The sequence below is a fragment of the Ovis aries genome, chromosome 6, assembly GCF_016772045.2.
Source record: "Ovis aries strain OAR_USU_Benz2616 breed Rambouillet chromosome 6, ARS-UI_Ramb_v3.0, whole genome shotgun sequence".
Taxonomy (NCBI): domain Eukaryota; kingdom Metazoa; phylum Chordata; class Mammalia; order Artiodactyla; family Bovidae; genus Ovis; species Ovis aries.
The window spans coordinates 105,555,225-105,571,801 of NC_056059.1; the positions used below are offsets into that span (position 1 = coordinate 105,555,225).

The 16,577-nt window shown below is 45.6% G+C and overlaps 1 protein-coding gene across 1 annotated transcript in view; it reads left to right on the plus strand.

Annotated features, from left to right (window-relative positions):
• The first annotated feature begins 216 nt into the window (after nucleotides 1-216).
• Nucleotides 217-16,577, plus strand: part of OTOP1 (otopetrin 1) — a 46,235-nt gene continuing 29,874 nt past the window's right edge. The window contains exons 1-2 of the mRNA XM_015096297.4: nucleotides 217-631; nucleotides 14,189-14,325. Coding sequence (XP_014951783.2) covers nucleotides 217-631; nucleotides 14,189-14,325 — 552 coding nt within the window. The remainder of the gene's footprint in view (nucleotides 632-14,188; nucleotides 14,326-16,577) is intronic.

Below are 16,577 nucleotides of genomic sequence, written 5' to 3' on the forward strand. Positions count from 1 at the left end.
GCTGGGGTCAGCGGGTGGGGACGTGGTAAGTGGATTGGGTGAGCGCCTTGACCGAGGGCAGGGGGCAGAAGGCTGGAGACCAGGTGTCCGCGGGTGATCAGGACAGGGGGGCTGATCGGCTGAGGCCCCTCGGGGCTAGGGCAGGGGAGGACGGGAGCAGCGGGTGGGGCGCAAGTCGCAGCCATCCCCGAGGCAAGACTAGGTGAGGGTCACTCAATGATTCGCGAGGGTCAAGGGGCGCCTGCCGCTCCCCTGGCGGCTCCGAGCGACTCGGAGAGGGGCTCGTCCTGGCCCGCGGCCCGCCCGCCGGCCCCGTTCTTGGCTCCGGGGTTCCGGGGATCCCCGGGTTCCCCGGCGCCTCGGCGGGGCGCTGTCCGCGAGAGCTTCCCGCAGAAGCTGGCCGAGGCCCTGAGCAGCCAGTACGCGCTGAACGTGTTCGTGGCGGGGCTGCTGTTCTTGTTGGCCTGGGCCGTGCACGCCTCGGGCGTGGGTAAGAGGGACCTGCTGTGCTTCCTCACGGCGCTCATGCTGCTGCAGCTGCTCTGGATGCTGTGGTATGTGCGCCGCAGCTCCGCGCACCGCCGCCTCATCCGCCTCAAGGACACGTACGCCGGCGCGCGCTGGCTTCGCGGTGAGTCCCCGACGCAGCAAACCAGCGGGCGGGCGGGCTAGCGCACCGCGAAACCAGCCTGCTCGCCCGCTAGCTGCAGCCCCACGGTATCTCGCTCCCTTCCACCTCTCTCCTGTAGTCTTTTCTGCCTCCATCTTCCTGTCCATCTTTTCTGCGCCCCCTCCCCCACCTTGACTTTTCTCTCTCCCTCCGCCTTCAGGGTCTTGCCTTACATTCCGACGGCTACGGTTGCAGCTACGGTTACACAAACCTATTCACATCCTTCTTTCCTTATTTAAAGCCCTGCCATGGTTCCACTGACCCCGTGACGGAGGCCACACTCCCTATCCTGGCGTTCCAGGGTCTCTCTGATCGGGTCCCAGGTGACTCTTTGGTTTTATCTTCTCTTTTGTCCTCATTCTGTGCTCCAGGCTCAAAGGCTTCAAGTTCCCGTCACAGTGTGCCATGCCTTCACAGATCTGGCCCCAACGCCACCTTCTCCACGCACTTGGCAGGAATTACTCCTCACCCCCATGGGTCACCATGCCTCGGTGTAGAGCTCTTTTGGCCTTTGTGAATTTCCGCCTTGTTTTATGACTAGCTGGATACGAGCCTGGTCATTCAGATGAGATTTGAGGTTTCTTAGGCTCAGGGACTGTGTCTAGTTCATCTTGCCTTTGGAAAAACTGCACACAACTCCAGGGTGGCCCAAATTCCTGTTCTGAAAGTGGTTGTTTCAAGGAAGTTCATGGTTTTGTGATCCTACAAACGGCAGTGAATCCAGAGCCATAGCAAACAAACATGCAAAAAGAATGGAATGTTACTTTGGGCTGTTGACTTAGGTTCAAAAATATCACACACAGGCTTTTGACCTTCACTTCTCTGTAGTGGCAGAATCTTCCCTTGGTCTTTCCCTCACTTCCTTCCTCCTCCATCCTTCTGTTCTTCTTTCTTCCCTTCTTCTCCCCTCATCCAACCCTTCCCTTCTCCTCCATGCCTCCCTTTTCCATCTACCCTTCTTCCTTCTTTCCTTTCTCTCTTCCTCCCCTACTTTCCCTCCTTCCATCTTTTCTTTCTCCCACCCTCCCCTCCTCTTTCCTTCTCTCCCTCCTCTGCCCTGGTCTTCCTCTCTCTTCCCTCCTCTCTCTTTCCCTCCTCCCAGGAAGACTCTGAGCATTGCGGCCCCAGTCAATGGGTAGGTGGCACTGCCATGTTCCAAGACTAGGAAGACAGAGGAAGGAGCAGGGTGGGAATGCAGAATCAGGGCCCCACCTGTGGATGTGTTACATCTGAGATGTCCATTAGACACCAGGCAGAGATGGAATAAAAGAGGCAACATCTAGAGAGCACGAAGTAGGTGTTCAGTAAATGGTGTGGCTGTTTAGACACTCAGCAAGTTGTCCATAATAACAGAACGCTTCAGGTGAGGCATGTGGATGATGGAAGTGGTGTTGACTCTGAAGGCATGGCGCGATAACTCAGCTCTGTTACCCTTGCCTTTCTGAGTCCCAGTTTCCTCATCAGTAAAATAAGAATCCTGGTTGCCTTTCAGGGAAGGAGCTGGGAGATGTTGCCTGAATGTGGTTTGCAAAGCACTGTCTACCCCTGTAAGTGAGCTGTGGTTTATCAAAGAGGCAAGAGCCTAATCATCCCAAAAGTACGCTAGGAGGCCACAGTGCCAAAGGAAGTGCCTTCAGCTGAAGCAGGGACTGAGGTTTTCCTTGGAATCCCAGCTGGAAAGACAGGTTTGACTTAGCTCTGCCCTGGCTTCTGTGTTGGTCTTGGAAGTCTGCAGCTCTGACAGAGAGCCAGCCTGTGGCATTCTGGACACTGAGGTTTTCCAGAGAAAGTTTTTGGGTCTTGGTATGAGCTGTGAAACATTTCTTTGAGCAGAAGACATTCTGTCTCACCTAGTGCATTTGAGAAAGTGAAGACTTTTGGGGGAACAAAGATCATTGGCTGTCATAAAAAATCAGCAGGCAGGATGAATTATTCATCCAGATCCTCTATTTGCTGAGTAAAGAGACTGATTTCTTCTGGAAGAATTGGCAGCAGCAGGACATCTCATGCCAACCCCTGGTGCGCCGTGACAGGAAAATCCCATGAGTAGCTGTTTCATCCTGTTAATTACCAAGGTCCTGTTTCTGTTGTTTCTGGTCTCTTGAAGGACTGCAGTGGTGAAGGGAGGTTTCTTTTTTCCTGGTTTCTGGCCTGTCTCAAGCCCAGAGAAGTGTTATTAACACAAAATCATGGCAATGACGACAATAGGACTAATAGCCACGTTTAATGAGTGTGTTCGGAATGCTGGTTAGAGATATTGTCCCTAACAAAGTCGTTTGTTACGGTGATGCTTTCTTTGTGTGTGTGAATAATCACTCCCAAATCTACTCCTTTTAAAATGAGATCAGATTTTTACGGAGTGCTCCCCCAATTTTTTTCTTTCTTTCGTTTTTTTTTCTTCTTTTTTTTATGCAAAGAGGGCTTAGGAAAAGATTCATTGGTTGCTTCTCTGCCCTCTCCTGCACCATAATTGATTAGCTCTTATCATTACTTCTTTTTTTCTCTTTCTTTTTTAAAAACTGAAGGATAGTTGATTTACAGTGTTGCACCAATCTCTGCTGTGCAGCAAAGTGGCCCAGTTATACACATATAGACATTCTTACAAAGAGCTTTTTTACGTAGAATGAGGTGCATCTGTGTACACAGCACATTGCCTCTCCGTCTGCTCTGAGTACTGTGGCCCTTATCTGTTAGGGGGCTACAAGTAAAGCAAGGTGCATCTGTAAGACATGCCCAGGACAGGTGGCCATAGAGATAAAGGTTGGGATGCAGTGATGGATTTCAAAAAGAGGCCATCTCCATGTGTGAGAAATTGAAGGCTGCAAAAACAGATGGTTCCAAGCACCTGTGTGAAGAGAGGTGGGTCCTGTCGGGGATGGTGGCAGGGAGCAGAGGAGGAGATAGAGGCAAGGGATGAAAGCTACAGGATCCAAGGATGCAACTGTCTCTGAACCCAGGGAGCCCACAGTCTGGCAGTGCAGCCAGAAACTCCTGGAGCATGCTTGGCAGGATTGCAAAACCCAGCATGCAGCTCTGTGGCAGTATCTGTTGCGGCTAAGAAGGGAACAGTCAGGGTGGGTCCCCGTGGGATTCCAGTCCACCCTGCTGACTTCAGGGCGGATGCAGCAAGTTCATAAACGTGGCGCTGGGCTTCAGGTTGGCTCCCTCCTCAGGATGCATGTTCATCTCAATCTGATCACCTCAGGCCTCTGCAGACACAGCCTCTCCAGACACCCCTTGTTTTCCTGGGCTTCTGTTCCTGCTGCGAGTATAGTGAGCACGTGTCAGCGTCCCCAGCAATTCTTATCCTGTTTCTTAAACAATAGTCCTCTTGAGACATAGTCCACAGAATCTACAATTTACCCATTTAAAGAATCCACCTGCAATGCAGGAGATTCGGGTTTGATCCTTGGGCTGGGAAGATCCCCTGGAGAAGGGAATGGCAACCCACTCCAGTATTATTGTCTGGAGAATTCCATAGACAAAGGAGCCTGGCAGGCTATAGTCCATGGGGTCGCAAAGAGTTGGACACAACTGATCGACTGACACACACACACACACACACACACACACAAGTGCATAAGCTGATGGGCTGTGAATAACCCTATTCACAGATATGTGCAACTATCACCACAGTCAGTTTTTAGAACGTTTTATCATCTCAAATAGAAGCATGTGCCCTTTAGCTCTTATCCCCTGATACCTCTTACCCCCTGAGAGCCCTTACCCATATCCACCTTAGGAACAGATAACCATGAATCTACTTTCTATCTCTAGATTTACCTGGCTTGGACATTTTAGTGAATGGAATCAGCTAATATGTCCTGTTGGTGATTAGCTTCTTTCACTTAGTGTAATATTTCCAGTCTCACAGCGGTTCTTGAGGTGGATGTTATCACCTTCATCTTCTGGACCAAGAAGCTGAAAGGGCATCAGGGGGAGGGTTGAGCCCCTGTCAACGGAGACATTCAGATAGAGTGAGAAAGAGAAGAGGGCTGAGCTCCTTGTGATATTAGAGGGTGACAGAGGGGGCAAAATCCCTCACTTCCATGTAACTTCTGTCCTCTCCACCCAGCAGAGGAATCTTTGGACTATGCAGAGAATAACAGAGCCCACAGCATGGGGGCACCTTTTGTGGTGGCTGGGCAGGAACATTGATTCAGTTTGGTTCAACAGCCTGGACTGAGCTCTGGGGCACTGGCTGGGCTCTGGGGACAGGATGCTCGGGTGTGGCCCCTGTATGGAGAGCTGCAAGAGGGGGCAAGGATGGTGCAGACAGTGAGGGGCGTCAGAGCACGAGGGCTAAGAGCTCTCTGCCCCACCCCCCTGCATGTAGCCTCACTTTTCTGCCTCAATTTCCTCATTTGTAAAATGGGGTGATACCCTAATGTCGGGGGTGGGGCTTCCCTGATGGCTCAGCAGTAAAGAATCTACTGCAATGCAGGAGATTCGGGTTCGACCCCCTGGAAGAGAGCAGGGCAACCCACTCCAGTGTTCTTGCCTGGAGAATCCCATGCCCTGGACAGAGAAGCCTGGAGGGCTACAGTCCATGGAGTTGCAAAGAATCAGACATGACCAAGCAACTGAGCAGGCGTGTACATTACATATAGGGAGAATATGTAGGGTCTCGGTAGGCTACCTTGAATTTAAAAAAGGATAAAAGAATACACAGAATATAGAGAACTGAGCATGACAGTGACACCCAGCAAAATTCTGGAGCAGGTGAAGATGCAGGGGTTTCTGAGCGATATCCCCAGGAAAGGGAGCGACTATCTCCTAGGCTCAGCCTGGGCTCACTGTGAGAGAGTCTTGCCTAACTGCCTGCATTCTCTCACATGTACTTTTTTGTTTTGTTTTTCGAATGGGATTTCTGCTCTAGAGGAAAATACAAATCTCCTCTCAGGATTTCAGCCTTACAATGCAGCTGCCTAAAAAGCTGATGCTGATTGGGCACTGATTGGAAGGAAAGTCAGGCTGCAAGTGGAGTGTTCCCTGTTGAGCATCACATGGGTGCCGCTAGGGGGTGGCCCCAGGAGGAGTGAAAGGGGTGTACAGACAGTCCAGAAGAGAGAGGATGTGGAGATGGTAGGGGGTTTCCTAGAAAATGAGAGTCATTTTTTCAGGGAGGCCTTTCATGTTGCTTTCAGACCAGGTGGGTCTTCCAGGTTGTATGTTCTTATAACATCCTGTCCATTTTCCTCCTAGCACTTCACAAGCAGGAGACTGTGTCTTTCAGTTTGTTGATCTAACCAGACAGTGAGCTCTTCGAAGCAGAGACCCTGTTTGAATGCACTTCCCATTATAACCTGAGCTCCGGCACACTGCCTAACATGCAGTGAGTGCCAGTTGATATTTCTGAATCATCAAATGGATGAGTGGGTAGCTGAATGGATGGATGAAGGAATGAGTGAATGATGGCGGAACTGCCAGGAAAGAGGATGGTGGTTCTGGGACGCTGGCTGAAGTTCTGTGTGGGGAAGAGCATTCTAATTGAAGCAGCAGCTGGTGATGCAACGGGTGAGCCTCCCAGCCCTGGGCACATTCAGGTGGAGACCAGACAGGTGCTGGTCGTGATGCAATGGGAAGCATCTTTGCATGAGACGGGGGATGTAGACTAACTCTGTGGTAACTTCAACCTCTAAGAGTCTACAGTTCAAGATTCTAGACCCCCTAGGAGGGCTCTGGGCACCTAACACAGAAGAAGAGGTCTCCCCTCTGCCGACACTAAACATTTTAGGATTATTCTCAAGAAATGTGACTGCAGAAGCTTCTAATTGGCTCTACCTAGTTAAGTGATGATAATAAGGATGATAACATCCTTGTAGAATTTTTTTATTTGTGGGACCCTGTTCTGGGTGCTTTCCATGTCATGACTCATTTAATCTCCTCCACACCCCTAGGAGACAGTTGACTTTATTAATCTCCTCTACACCCCTAGGTGAGATAAGAGATAAAAAAGCCATCCTCGGTGATCAGTGCAAAGAAATAGAAGAAAACAATAGAATGGGAAAGACTAGCGATCTCTTCAAGAAAATTAAGAGATACCAAGGGAACATTTCATGCAAAGATGGTCACAATAAAGGACAGAAATGGTATGGACCTGATAAAAGCAGAAGATATTAATAAGAGGTGGCAGAATACACACAAGAACTGTACAGAAAAGATCTTCATGACCCAGATAACCATGATGGTGTTACCACTCACCCAGAACCCAACATTCTGGAATGCGAAGTCAAGTGGGCCTTAGGAAGCATCACTACGAACAAAGCTAGTGGAGGTGATAGATTCCAGCTGAGCTATTTCAAATCCTAAAAGATGATGCTGTTAAAGTGCTGTACTCAAAATGCCAGCAAATTTGGAAAACTCAGCAGTGGCCACAGGACTGGAAAAGGTCATTTTTTTCATTCCAATCCTAAAGAAAGGCAACACCAAAGAATGTTCAAACTACTGCACAATTGCACTCATTTCAGATGATAGCAAGGTAATGCTCAAAATCCTTCAAGTTAGGCTTCAACAGTACATGAACCGAGAACTTCCAGATGTTCAAGATGTATTTAGAAAAGGCAGAGGAACCAGAGATCAAACTGCCAACATCCGCTGGATTGTCGATAAAGCAAGAGAGTTCCATAAAAGCATCTGCTTCTGCCTTATTGACTATGCCAAAGCCTTTGACTGTGTGGATCACAACAAACTGTGGAAAATTCTTCAAGAGATGGGAATACCAGACTATCTTACCTGCCTCCTGAAAAGCTTGTATGCAGGTCAAGAAGCAACAGTTAGAACCGGACATGGAACAAAAGACTGGTTCCAAATTGGGAAAGGAGTACATCAAGACTATATATTGTCACCCTGCTTATTTAACTTACATGCAGGGTACAACATGCAAAGTGCTGGACTGGATGAAGCACAAGCTGGAATCAAGATTGCTGGGAGAAAAATCAATAACCTCAGATATGCAGATGATAGCACCCTTATGGCAGAAGCAAGGAAGAACTAAAGAGCCTGTTGATGAAAGTGAAAGAGCAGAGTGAAAAAGTTGGCTTAAAACTCAACATTCAGAAAACTAAGATCATTCCATTCGATCCCATCACGTCATAGCAAATAGATGGGGAAACAGTGGAAGCAATGAGAGGCTTTATTTTTTTGACCTCCAAAGTAGCTTTTAGGCAGCTGCAGATGGTGACTGTAGCCATGAAATAAAAAGACGCTTGCTTCTTGGAATAAAAGCTATGACCAACCTAGACAGCATATTAAAAAGCGGAGACATTACTTTGCCATTTCCAGTAGTCACATATGCATGTGAGAGTTGGACTATAAAGAAAGCTGAGTGCCGAAAAATGGATGCTTTTGAACTGTGGTGTTGAAGAAAACTCTTGAGAGTCCCTTGGAGTGCAAGGAGATCCAACCAGTCCGTCCTAAAGGAAATCAGTCCTGAATATTCATTGGAAGGACTGAAGGTGAAGTTCCCAAACTTTGGCCACCTGATGGGAAGAGCCAACTCATTGGAAAAGATCCTGCTGCTGGGAGAGATTGAAGGTGGGAGGAGAAGGGGATGACAGAGGATGAGATGGTTGGATGGCATCACCGACTCAATGGACATGAGTTTGAGCAAGCTCCGGGAGTTGGTGATGGCCAGGGAAGCCTGGTATGCTGCAGTCCATGAGGTCACAAAGAGTTGGACACGACTGAGTGACTGAACTGAACTGAACATCCCTAGGAGACAGTCAATCTTATAATCCACATTTTACAGATGAGGAAATGGAGGCACAGGGAAGTTAGGAAGTTGCTCAAGGTCATCAACAATAATAAAGTGGTAGCAAATGGATTTGAAGCCAGGGCGTTAGTACCTACCATGACACTTTATGTTCTGTGCTTTTATGACATAATTGATTTTTATCAACATGCAAGGTGATGTCGTAAAACCAAGTCTGTCAGTTGTGCAGTTCAGTTCCTCTATGTCCTGTCTATGTCTGCTAGGTCTGTCTGGTTCTGAAATCTTTCACTCAATTTTTTTTTTTTAAAGTAGGAGTTAAATACACAAAACAAAAATGATTTCATTTGGATTATTTGATTATGATGTCTTCCTCATACATGATGTTTTTTTTTTCACATGTAATGATAAAGATGGAAGAATTATTTGTCCTAAGTGTTTACAGTGAATCCTGAATCCCGTGTGGTCAGATATGAACATTCCTCTACCTCGTTTCTTTTAGTTTGTGTTGCCTACTTCCGCTTTTTCCACCTCCCTCTTTTCCACTGTTGTCACTCAGCTAAAAGTGTGTTTCATGTAAAGATCATATAGTTAGGTTTTGGTTTTAATTCAGAATTCCCATCTTTGCTTACTAATTAATGGGAGACTTAGACCATTCCAATTGTAATGGTTTATATTCTGAAATTTGTTGTTTCTGTTTTTCTTTAGGGTGATTATAATGATTTATTGTACATATTGTTGACTCATTTGCCTTTTCCAGTGTTTGCTCTTTGGAGAACTTGAACATTCTACTGTGTTTTTCTACTCCATTAATCACTAGCTTACCTTTCCTCATTCTCATAATCAGATAAATATTACTCCATTCTCACCGCATTGCTTCCCACTCCAAGATCCTCCCATTCCTCTCTATTCCAAAGAGATAAGACCTTTAGAGTGCATGTTTCCCTCTTTTCCCCTAGTACCCATCTCTTTACCATAAGAACTTTGAAAGGTTGTTCTGCTCCTCACTCAGTCCATCCCCAGCTTTAGTCTGTATCACAAGTCTTTAAAGAGCATGTAAATTACACATTTCCAGACAGTTTATCTTCATCCATTTAGATATAACTTCTATCATCTTCTTCTTTCTTTTTTTTTCTTCTTATTTCTATTAAACTGGACTATTCATCCATTCACTCATGCATCCATCCATAATCCATCCATCCCTCCTTCCATCATCCATTATCCACCATCCATCCATCCATCCATCCATCATCCACGCATTTACACCCTCCCTCCCTTCCTTCTCTCTTTCCTTCCCTTATACATCCATCTACCTCTTCAGTCTGTTGCAAAGTTTATCGCTCATTGTTTCTCCCTTTCCTCTCCATCTTCCCTCGCTAAGAGGGCTCCTGATTGTTTGATTAAAGCTCCTGATTGTTTAGTTAAAGCCCTTTGTCAGGTGAGTTCTGTGGATATTTTTCTCCCATCATTTTTCATCTGTTCAGCTGTCACCTTCTCAGAGAATCCTTTTCTGACTACCATCGTCAACCTCATGCACTTGACACTTCCTGACATTTCTTCTGTGTATATCACTTATTTGCTTATTTTCCTGTCTTCCCCACTAGAAGGTTAAACTCACCAAGGACATATACTTTATTTTATTCATGTTTTTATATCCCAAGTGCCTGGATCTTATTTGAACAACAAAGAGGTGTCAAACAATTATATTCTGCATATCTTCAAATATCTTTCTGTCTTTTGCCCTGACCCGGGGGCACCCTCTTGCCTGGGAACAGGGTTTCTCAACTGCAGTCCTTTGCTTGCAGTGGACTCTTGCTACTCTTCCACTAGCTTCTGATTTTGCATGATGCAGATGAGAAGTTTGGGGCCAGCTCACCCCTCTATATCTTCTGCACACCCCAATTTATGCAGTGTTATATGCGTGTATCTTTTTTTCCTCCAGCAATCTTATTGTTTACCTTTGAGCGCCTGACAAAATGCCTCATGCCCCCGCCAGGCTTCTCTGTCCATGGGATTGCCTAGGCAAGAATACTGGAGTGGGGTGCCATTTCCTCTTCCAGGGGATCTTCCCCACCTAGGGCTTGAACCCATGTCTACCTGCGTCTCCTGCATTGGCAGGCAGATTCTTTACCACTGTGTCAGTTGGGAAGCCCCTCAAGTATAGTAGGAGTCCCTAAAACATTTGTTGTAAAAAGAAATGGATGGGAGGATGGATGAAGGAAGAAAGGGCTGCAGGAATGTGAGAAGGCAAGTGATGTTCTTTTTTTTTTTTTTTTTTTTGCATGTGATGTTCTTATCACAACTCTTGAAATGTCAGTGACAGAGATGTCCTAAATCAGTGATTCTCCAGGTGGGGTCCCAGGCCAACAGCATACGCTCTACGTGAGAGCTTGTTAGAGATGCAAATTTGGGCACCCCGCCCCAGCTCTATTGAATCAGAAACTCTGGGGGTGGGACCCAGTACTCTTTGCTTTAACAAGTCCTCCAGGTGATTCCAACCCAGGCTCAAGTTTGAGAACCACGGCGGTGGACCAGTCTCATTTTATAGATGGGAAAACCAAGACGAGGAGCTTGGGAATGACCTATCTGAACTCACACATTCTGTCTGTGACACAGCCGGGTCCCCAGAGTTTCAGCCTCTGCCCTTGCCACCCAAATCAGCCTGTCTCACTTCATCTGGCCATTTCTCTTTGTAATCGAAAGGAACCATGCATTTGTCAAACCATTTCAAAGTCCTGGGATTGAATCTCCACTCCTGTGGGGTTTCTGATTTCACTGGGGGTTTTCCAGAATTTGGAAAAAAAATTAAAAAAGTGACTTAGAGTTGTTTCTGCAAGGCTTTGAGCAGTGGAAAGGAGCCAGGCGATTGCATTACTCCTCACTGGAGGCTTCTTAGGCCGGAGCTGTAATGTTATAGCTCCCTGTGATGGCCCAGGCCCTCCTCGCTCTCTTGCCATAATGCATGTCACACACGATCTGGTTTCCTGCTTTCATGGGAGAGAATGTATGAATGGTGGTTGATGCCGGCCCAGAGGAGAGACTAGGGACTTTGGCCTCGATCAAATCTCCACAGTTATTATGCTTTTCTTGCTAATTTCTTCATTTGGTTACAAGTTCCTTTTTAAATGTATTTTGCATACTCCTTTCCAATCTTATTCATATGCCTGTTTTTGTTTGTTTTCATTTGCTGTCAACCATGCCGGATATACCATCAAAGAGTGTTTCCTTTCTCCATGTCACTAGCACAGCACTTTACATGCCACGACTATAGACATGTCCCGGTCATTCTTAAAAAGTAAACTTTCTATTTTAAAGGAGAGTTGCAAAGATAGTACAGAAAGTTCCTGTATACCTTATATCCCTTACTTTTATTCTTTAGCGAGCGGGCTTTTAGGATCAAAGAACTGAGATATTTTGAGCAGAACAATGACACTCTTAGATTGATCATTTTGCATGGGAAAATCTTCTAGAGGACTTCTTTTGTTTTGCCCAAATTCTGTTGAATGTACATCATTTGTCAGACCCCAGAATATGCCTGAGGCCTGTACAATGGTAAACAAGTCATAATGTTTTCCTCTCGTTTTAGCTCTTGAGGCCAATAGTAGAATTTGCTTTATATATATTAAAATTTTTTTAAATTATGATAAAATAAACATAGCATACAATTTACCAGCTTAATCATTTAAAGGTACAGTTCAGTGGTGTCAAGTACATTCATTTTTGTGAATTAATTACGGTTAATGTTCAATACTCTTTCATCTTGTAAAACTAGAAGTCTGTATCATTAAATAACTCCCTATTTCCTCCTCCACCCAGCCCCTGGCAGGCACCGTTTTACTTTTTGTTCCTGTGAATGCGACTACTCCAAGGAATAAGTGGAATTATGTAGTATTTGTCTTTTTGTGACTGGCTTATTTCACTTACGGACCTTGAGCTCCATGATGCCCTCACCGTTTGTCCAGGTGGTATCACGTGTCACAACGGCCTTCCTTCTTCAAAGCTGAATCCTATTCCACTGAATGGACATGCCACATTTTTATCCATTCCTCCAATGGTAGACGCTTGGGTTGCTTCCTCCTTTAGGCTCTTTGGAATGATGCTGCCATGAACGCCGGTGTCCACGTACCCCTTTGTGTCCCTGCTTTTGATCCTTTGGTAGAAAATTCCCAGAAGGGGAATTGCTAGACCATGTGGAGTTATTGTTTTTGATTTTCTGAGCAACTGCCATACCGTTTTCCACAGGAGCTACACCATTTCATGTTCCCATCACCAGTGTATAAGGATTCTGGTTTCTCTGCATCTCTGTTATTATTTTCCATCTTTCCTCCCTTGCTCCCTCCTTTCTTGTCTTCCTTCCTTCCCTCCTCCCCTCCTTTCCCCTCCCCCTTCCCCTCTCCTTCCCCCCGCCATCCTTTTTCTCTCTCTTCTTTTTTGGGTAGTGGCCATCCTAATGCATGTGAGATGGCATTTCATAGTAATTTTCATTTTCCCTTCCCTGATGGCTAGTGCTGTTGAATGTTTTTTCATGTGTTAAATATCCATTTACGTATGTTCTTTGGAGAAATGTCTATTCTAGTCCTGTGCTTATTTTTTTAATTGCTTTTTAAAATAAAATGGTTATATTGTAGTTCCTCATAGAATCTGGATACTCTCAGCTTATCAGATATGTGATTTGTGAATATTTTCTTTCATTCTGTGGGTTGATAGTGTCCTCTGATGCCTAATTATTTTTTCATTTTAATGAGGGCTTCCCCCGTGGCTCACCTGGTAAAGAATCCACCTGCAATGCGGGAGACCTGGGTTTGATCCCTGGGTTGGGAAGATCCCCTGGAGAAGGGAAAGACTACCCACACCAGTATTCTGGCCTGGAGAATTTCATGGACTTTATAGTCCATGGGGTTGCAAAGAGTCAGACATAACTGAGCAACTAATGTAACTATTTTTTACTTTTGTGGCTTGTGCCTTTGGTGTCATATCCAATAAATCATTGCCAAACCCAACATTATAAGGATTTTTTTCCTATGTTTTCTTCTAAGATTTTATAGTTTTAGGTTTTAGAATAAGTCTTTGATTCATTCCCTGGTGGCTCAGATGGTAAAGACTCTGCCTACAATGTAGAAAACCTGGGTTCCTACATCTTTTATGACTGAAAGATTAACATTTTTCATTTTGAGTTAATTTTTATATATGCTGTAAGGTGAGCATCCAGCTTCATTAAAAAAAGAAATTATTTATTTGGTCTTCCCCAGTGTCTCAGATGGTAAAGAATCTGCCTGCAATGTGGGAGACCCAGGTTCAATCCCTGGGTTGGGACGATCCCCTAGAGAAGGGAATGGCTACCCACTTCAGTATTCTTGCCTGGAGAATTCCATGGACAAGGAGCCTGGTGGGCTACAATCCATGGAGTCGCAGAGTCGGACTGAACGATTAAACAACTAACACACACATGCATAGACACACACACACACACACATTTATTTGGCTGCCCTGGGTTTTATTAGATGCGGTATATGCGATCTAGTTCCCTGATCAGCGATCAAACCCAGGCCCACTGCTTTGGGAACACAGAGTCTTAGCCACTGGATCACCAGGGAAGTCCCCAGCTTCATTTTTTTGCGTGTGGATACCGAGTTTCCAAGCATCAGTTTTTGAAACAAATGTCAATTCCCAGTTGAGCCATCTTGCCAGCCTTGTCAAAAATCATTTGAGTTTATATATGAGGGCCTAATATAATTTGTTTTGAAGTGAGATCAGTGCATACTAACACTTATATGTGTGTGTTTCTACCACCTCCCCACCCCATTTAGGTAGTATCGCATTGTTCGCATTCATTACCGTCATCCTGGGATGCCTTAAAATTGGGTACTTCATTGGATTTTCTGAATGTCTGTCAGCCACTGAAGGAGTTTTCCCTGTCACCCATGCGGTGCACACTCTGCTGCAGGTAAACCACACGGTGTTTGCTTATGCTGCTTTGACGTCTACCAACCGTATCCCAGGGTGTTTAAGAGTCTTTCGGCCACCTCCTCTGCAGAGTGGAACTGTGTCCCCGTGGCCACTTTTGTGGGAATCTTAAGGGGCAAAACTTACACGGATGAAGAGTCAGGAAATTCAGCCAGGCTGGAGCCCATGGGAAAAGGCTTGGGGAATTTTAATTAACAGTTTTATTGAGATATAATTCACATCCCACACAACACACTGATTTAAATTGTACAGTTTGGTGGCTTGGTATATTCATAGGGTTGTGCAACCATACCTATAATCCATTTTAGAACATTTTCATCATCCCCCAAAAAACTTTGTGCCATTACAGTCTCTGCTCTGAGTCACTGAGACACTTTTTTTTTTTTTTTAAGCTTACTTGTGGATTAAAATCTTTAGAAATGTATGAGAATTTCCTTCTCAACCTTGGTCAACTTGGTGTGGCTAAGAAGGAAGGACTTGATATGTAATTTAAATCTGTAGCTTAGAATCAGAAAAACCTCATGTTTGAAGAAGACCCGAGATGGGTCTCCAGCATACCTTCCATTCTTGGCCAAAATCTCTGGTGATAGCTACCAGGGTTGACATAACTACGAAAGTAACAAGTAGTGTTTCTATTGGACTTTTGCATTTCACTTCGTGTAGTGCTTTCAACATCTCCACAAGCACAGCTCTTGGATCATCACAATAAGGACAGAGGGGACAAATGAGTTGCCCAAAGTCACAACCAAGCTGCCGTGATTCTTTTTTTTTTAACTGCAGTGTAGTTGACTTACAGTGTTGTGTTCATTTCTGCTGCACAGAAAAATGATTCAGTTATTTACACGTACAGTCATTCTCTATACATATACACACACATTCTTATGTTGTTGTTCAGTCGCTAAGTCAGGTCCAACTATGTGTGACCCGCTGCACTGCAGTGTGCCAGGCTTCCTTGTCCTTTACTCTCTCCTGGAGTTGCTCAAACTCATGTCAGTTGAGTTGGTGATGCCATCCAACCTTCTCATCCTCTGTCGCTCCCTTCTCCTCCTGCCCCCCATCTTTCCCAGCATTAGGATCTTTTCAAATGAGTTGACTCTTTGCATCAGGTGGCCAAAGTATTGGAGCTTCATCTTCACACTCTTACACATGTATACATTCTTTATACATACATAAACATTCTCAGATGGTTTGTCTCCACAGAAGTCACCCTGAAAAGCTATGATCCAGGTATACTGTTATTGCTGAACATGTTTCTGCATTCCCCATTGAGGAACGTTCTTTAGGACAAATTTCTCACTTCTGAAGGCCCATGATACCATTTTTTAATCTCCATCTTTTATTAAAAGTAGCCTCCACCCGCATCCAGGTGACTACCAGTCAGCTTTTGGTGACCTTACAATGTTTCTTGAGATGGAACACATTCTCACAAGTGAGGTTCTCTGAGAGGATGTGCCAGGCGAGCTTGGCAGAAGTTTGTCTTTGTGGGAGCATCTCTGGAACTGGGCAGGAGCTCCCAGGGTGATTTGTGCAAAGGGGTCACCTTGAGTTTTGAGAATTATTATGGGGTGAATTGTGTCCTTCACACTCACATGTTGAAGCCCTATAGTCCAGGACCTCAGAAAGTAATTGTTTGGAGACAGAGTCTTGACAGAGGTAATCAAGGCTCAATGAGGTCACTTTGTTGTTGTTGTTCAGTTGCCAAGTCGTGTCCAACTCTTTGCGACCCCATGGACTGCAGCCCGCCAGGCTTCCCTGTCCCTCACCATCTCCTGGACTTTGCCAAAGTTCATGTCCAGTGAATGGGTGATGCCATCCAACCATCTCATCCTTTGTTGTTCCCCCTTGCCTCTTGCCCTCAATCTTTCCCAGCATCAGGGTCTTTTCCAATGAGTCAGCTCTTTGCATCAAGTGGCCAAAGTACTGGAGCTTCAGCTTCAGCTTCAGTCCTTCCAGTGAATGTTCAGGGTTTACTTCCTTTAGGATTGACTGGTTTGATCTCATTGCTGCCCAAGGGACTCTCAAGAGTCTTCTCCAGCACCACAGTTTGACAGCACCAATTCTTTGGTGCTCTTCCTTCTTTATGGTCCGTCTTGGATGTCACTAGAGTGGGCCCTAATCTTACAGGAGTGGGGTCCTTATGAAAAGAGGAGAGGAGGACACAGACTCGCAGTATGAGAGCATTGAAGGGAGGTGGCCATGTACAGGAAAGGAGAGAACCAACCTGCCAGTACC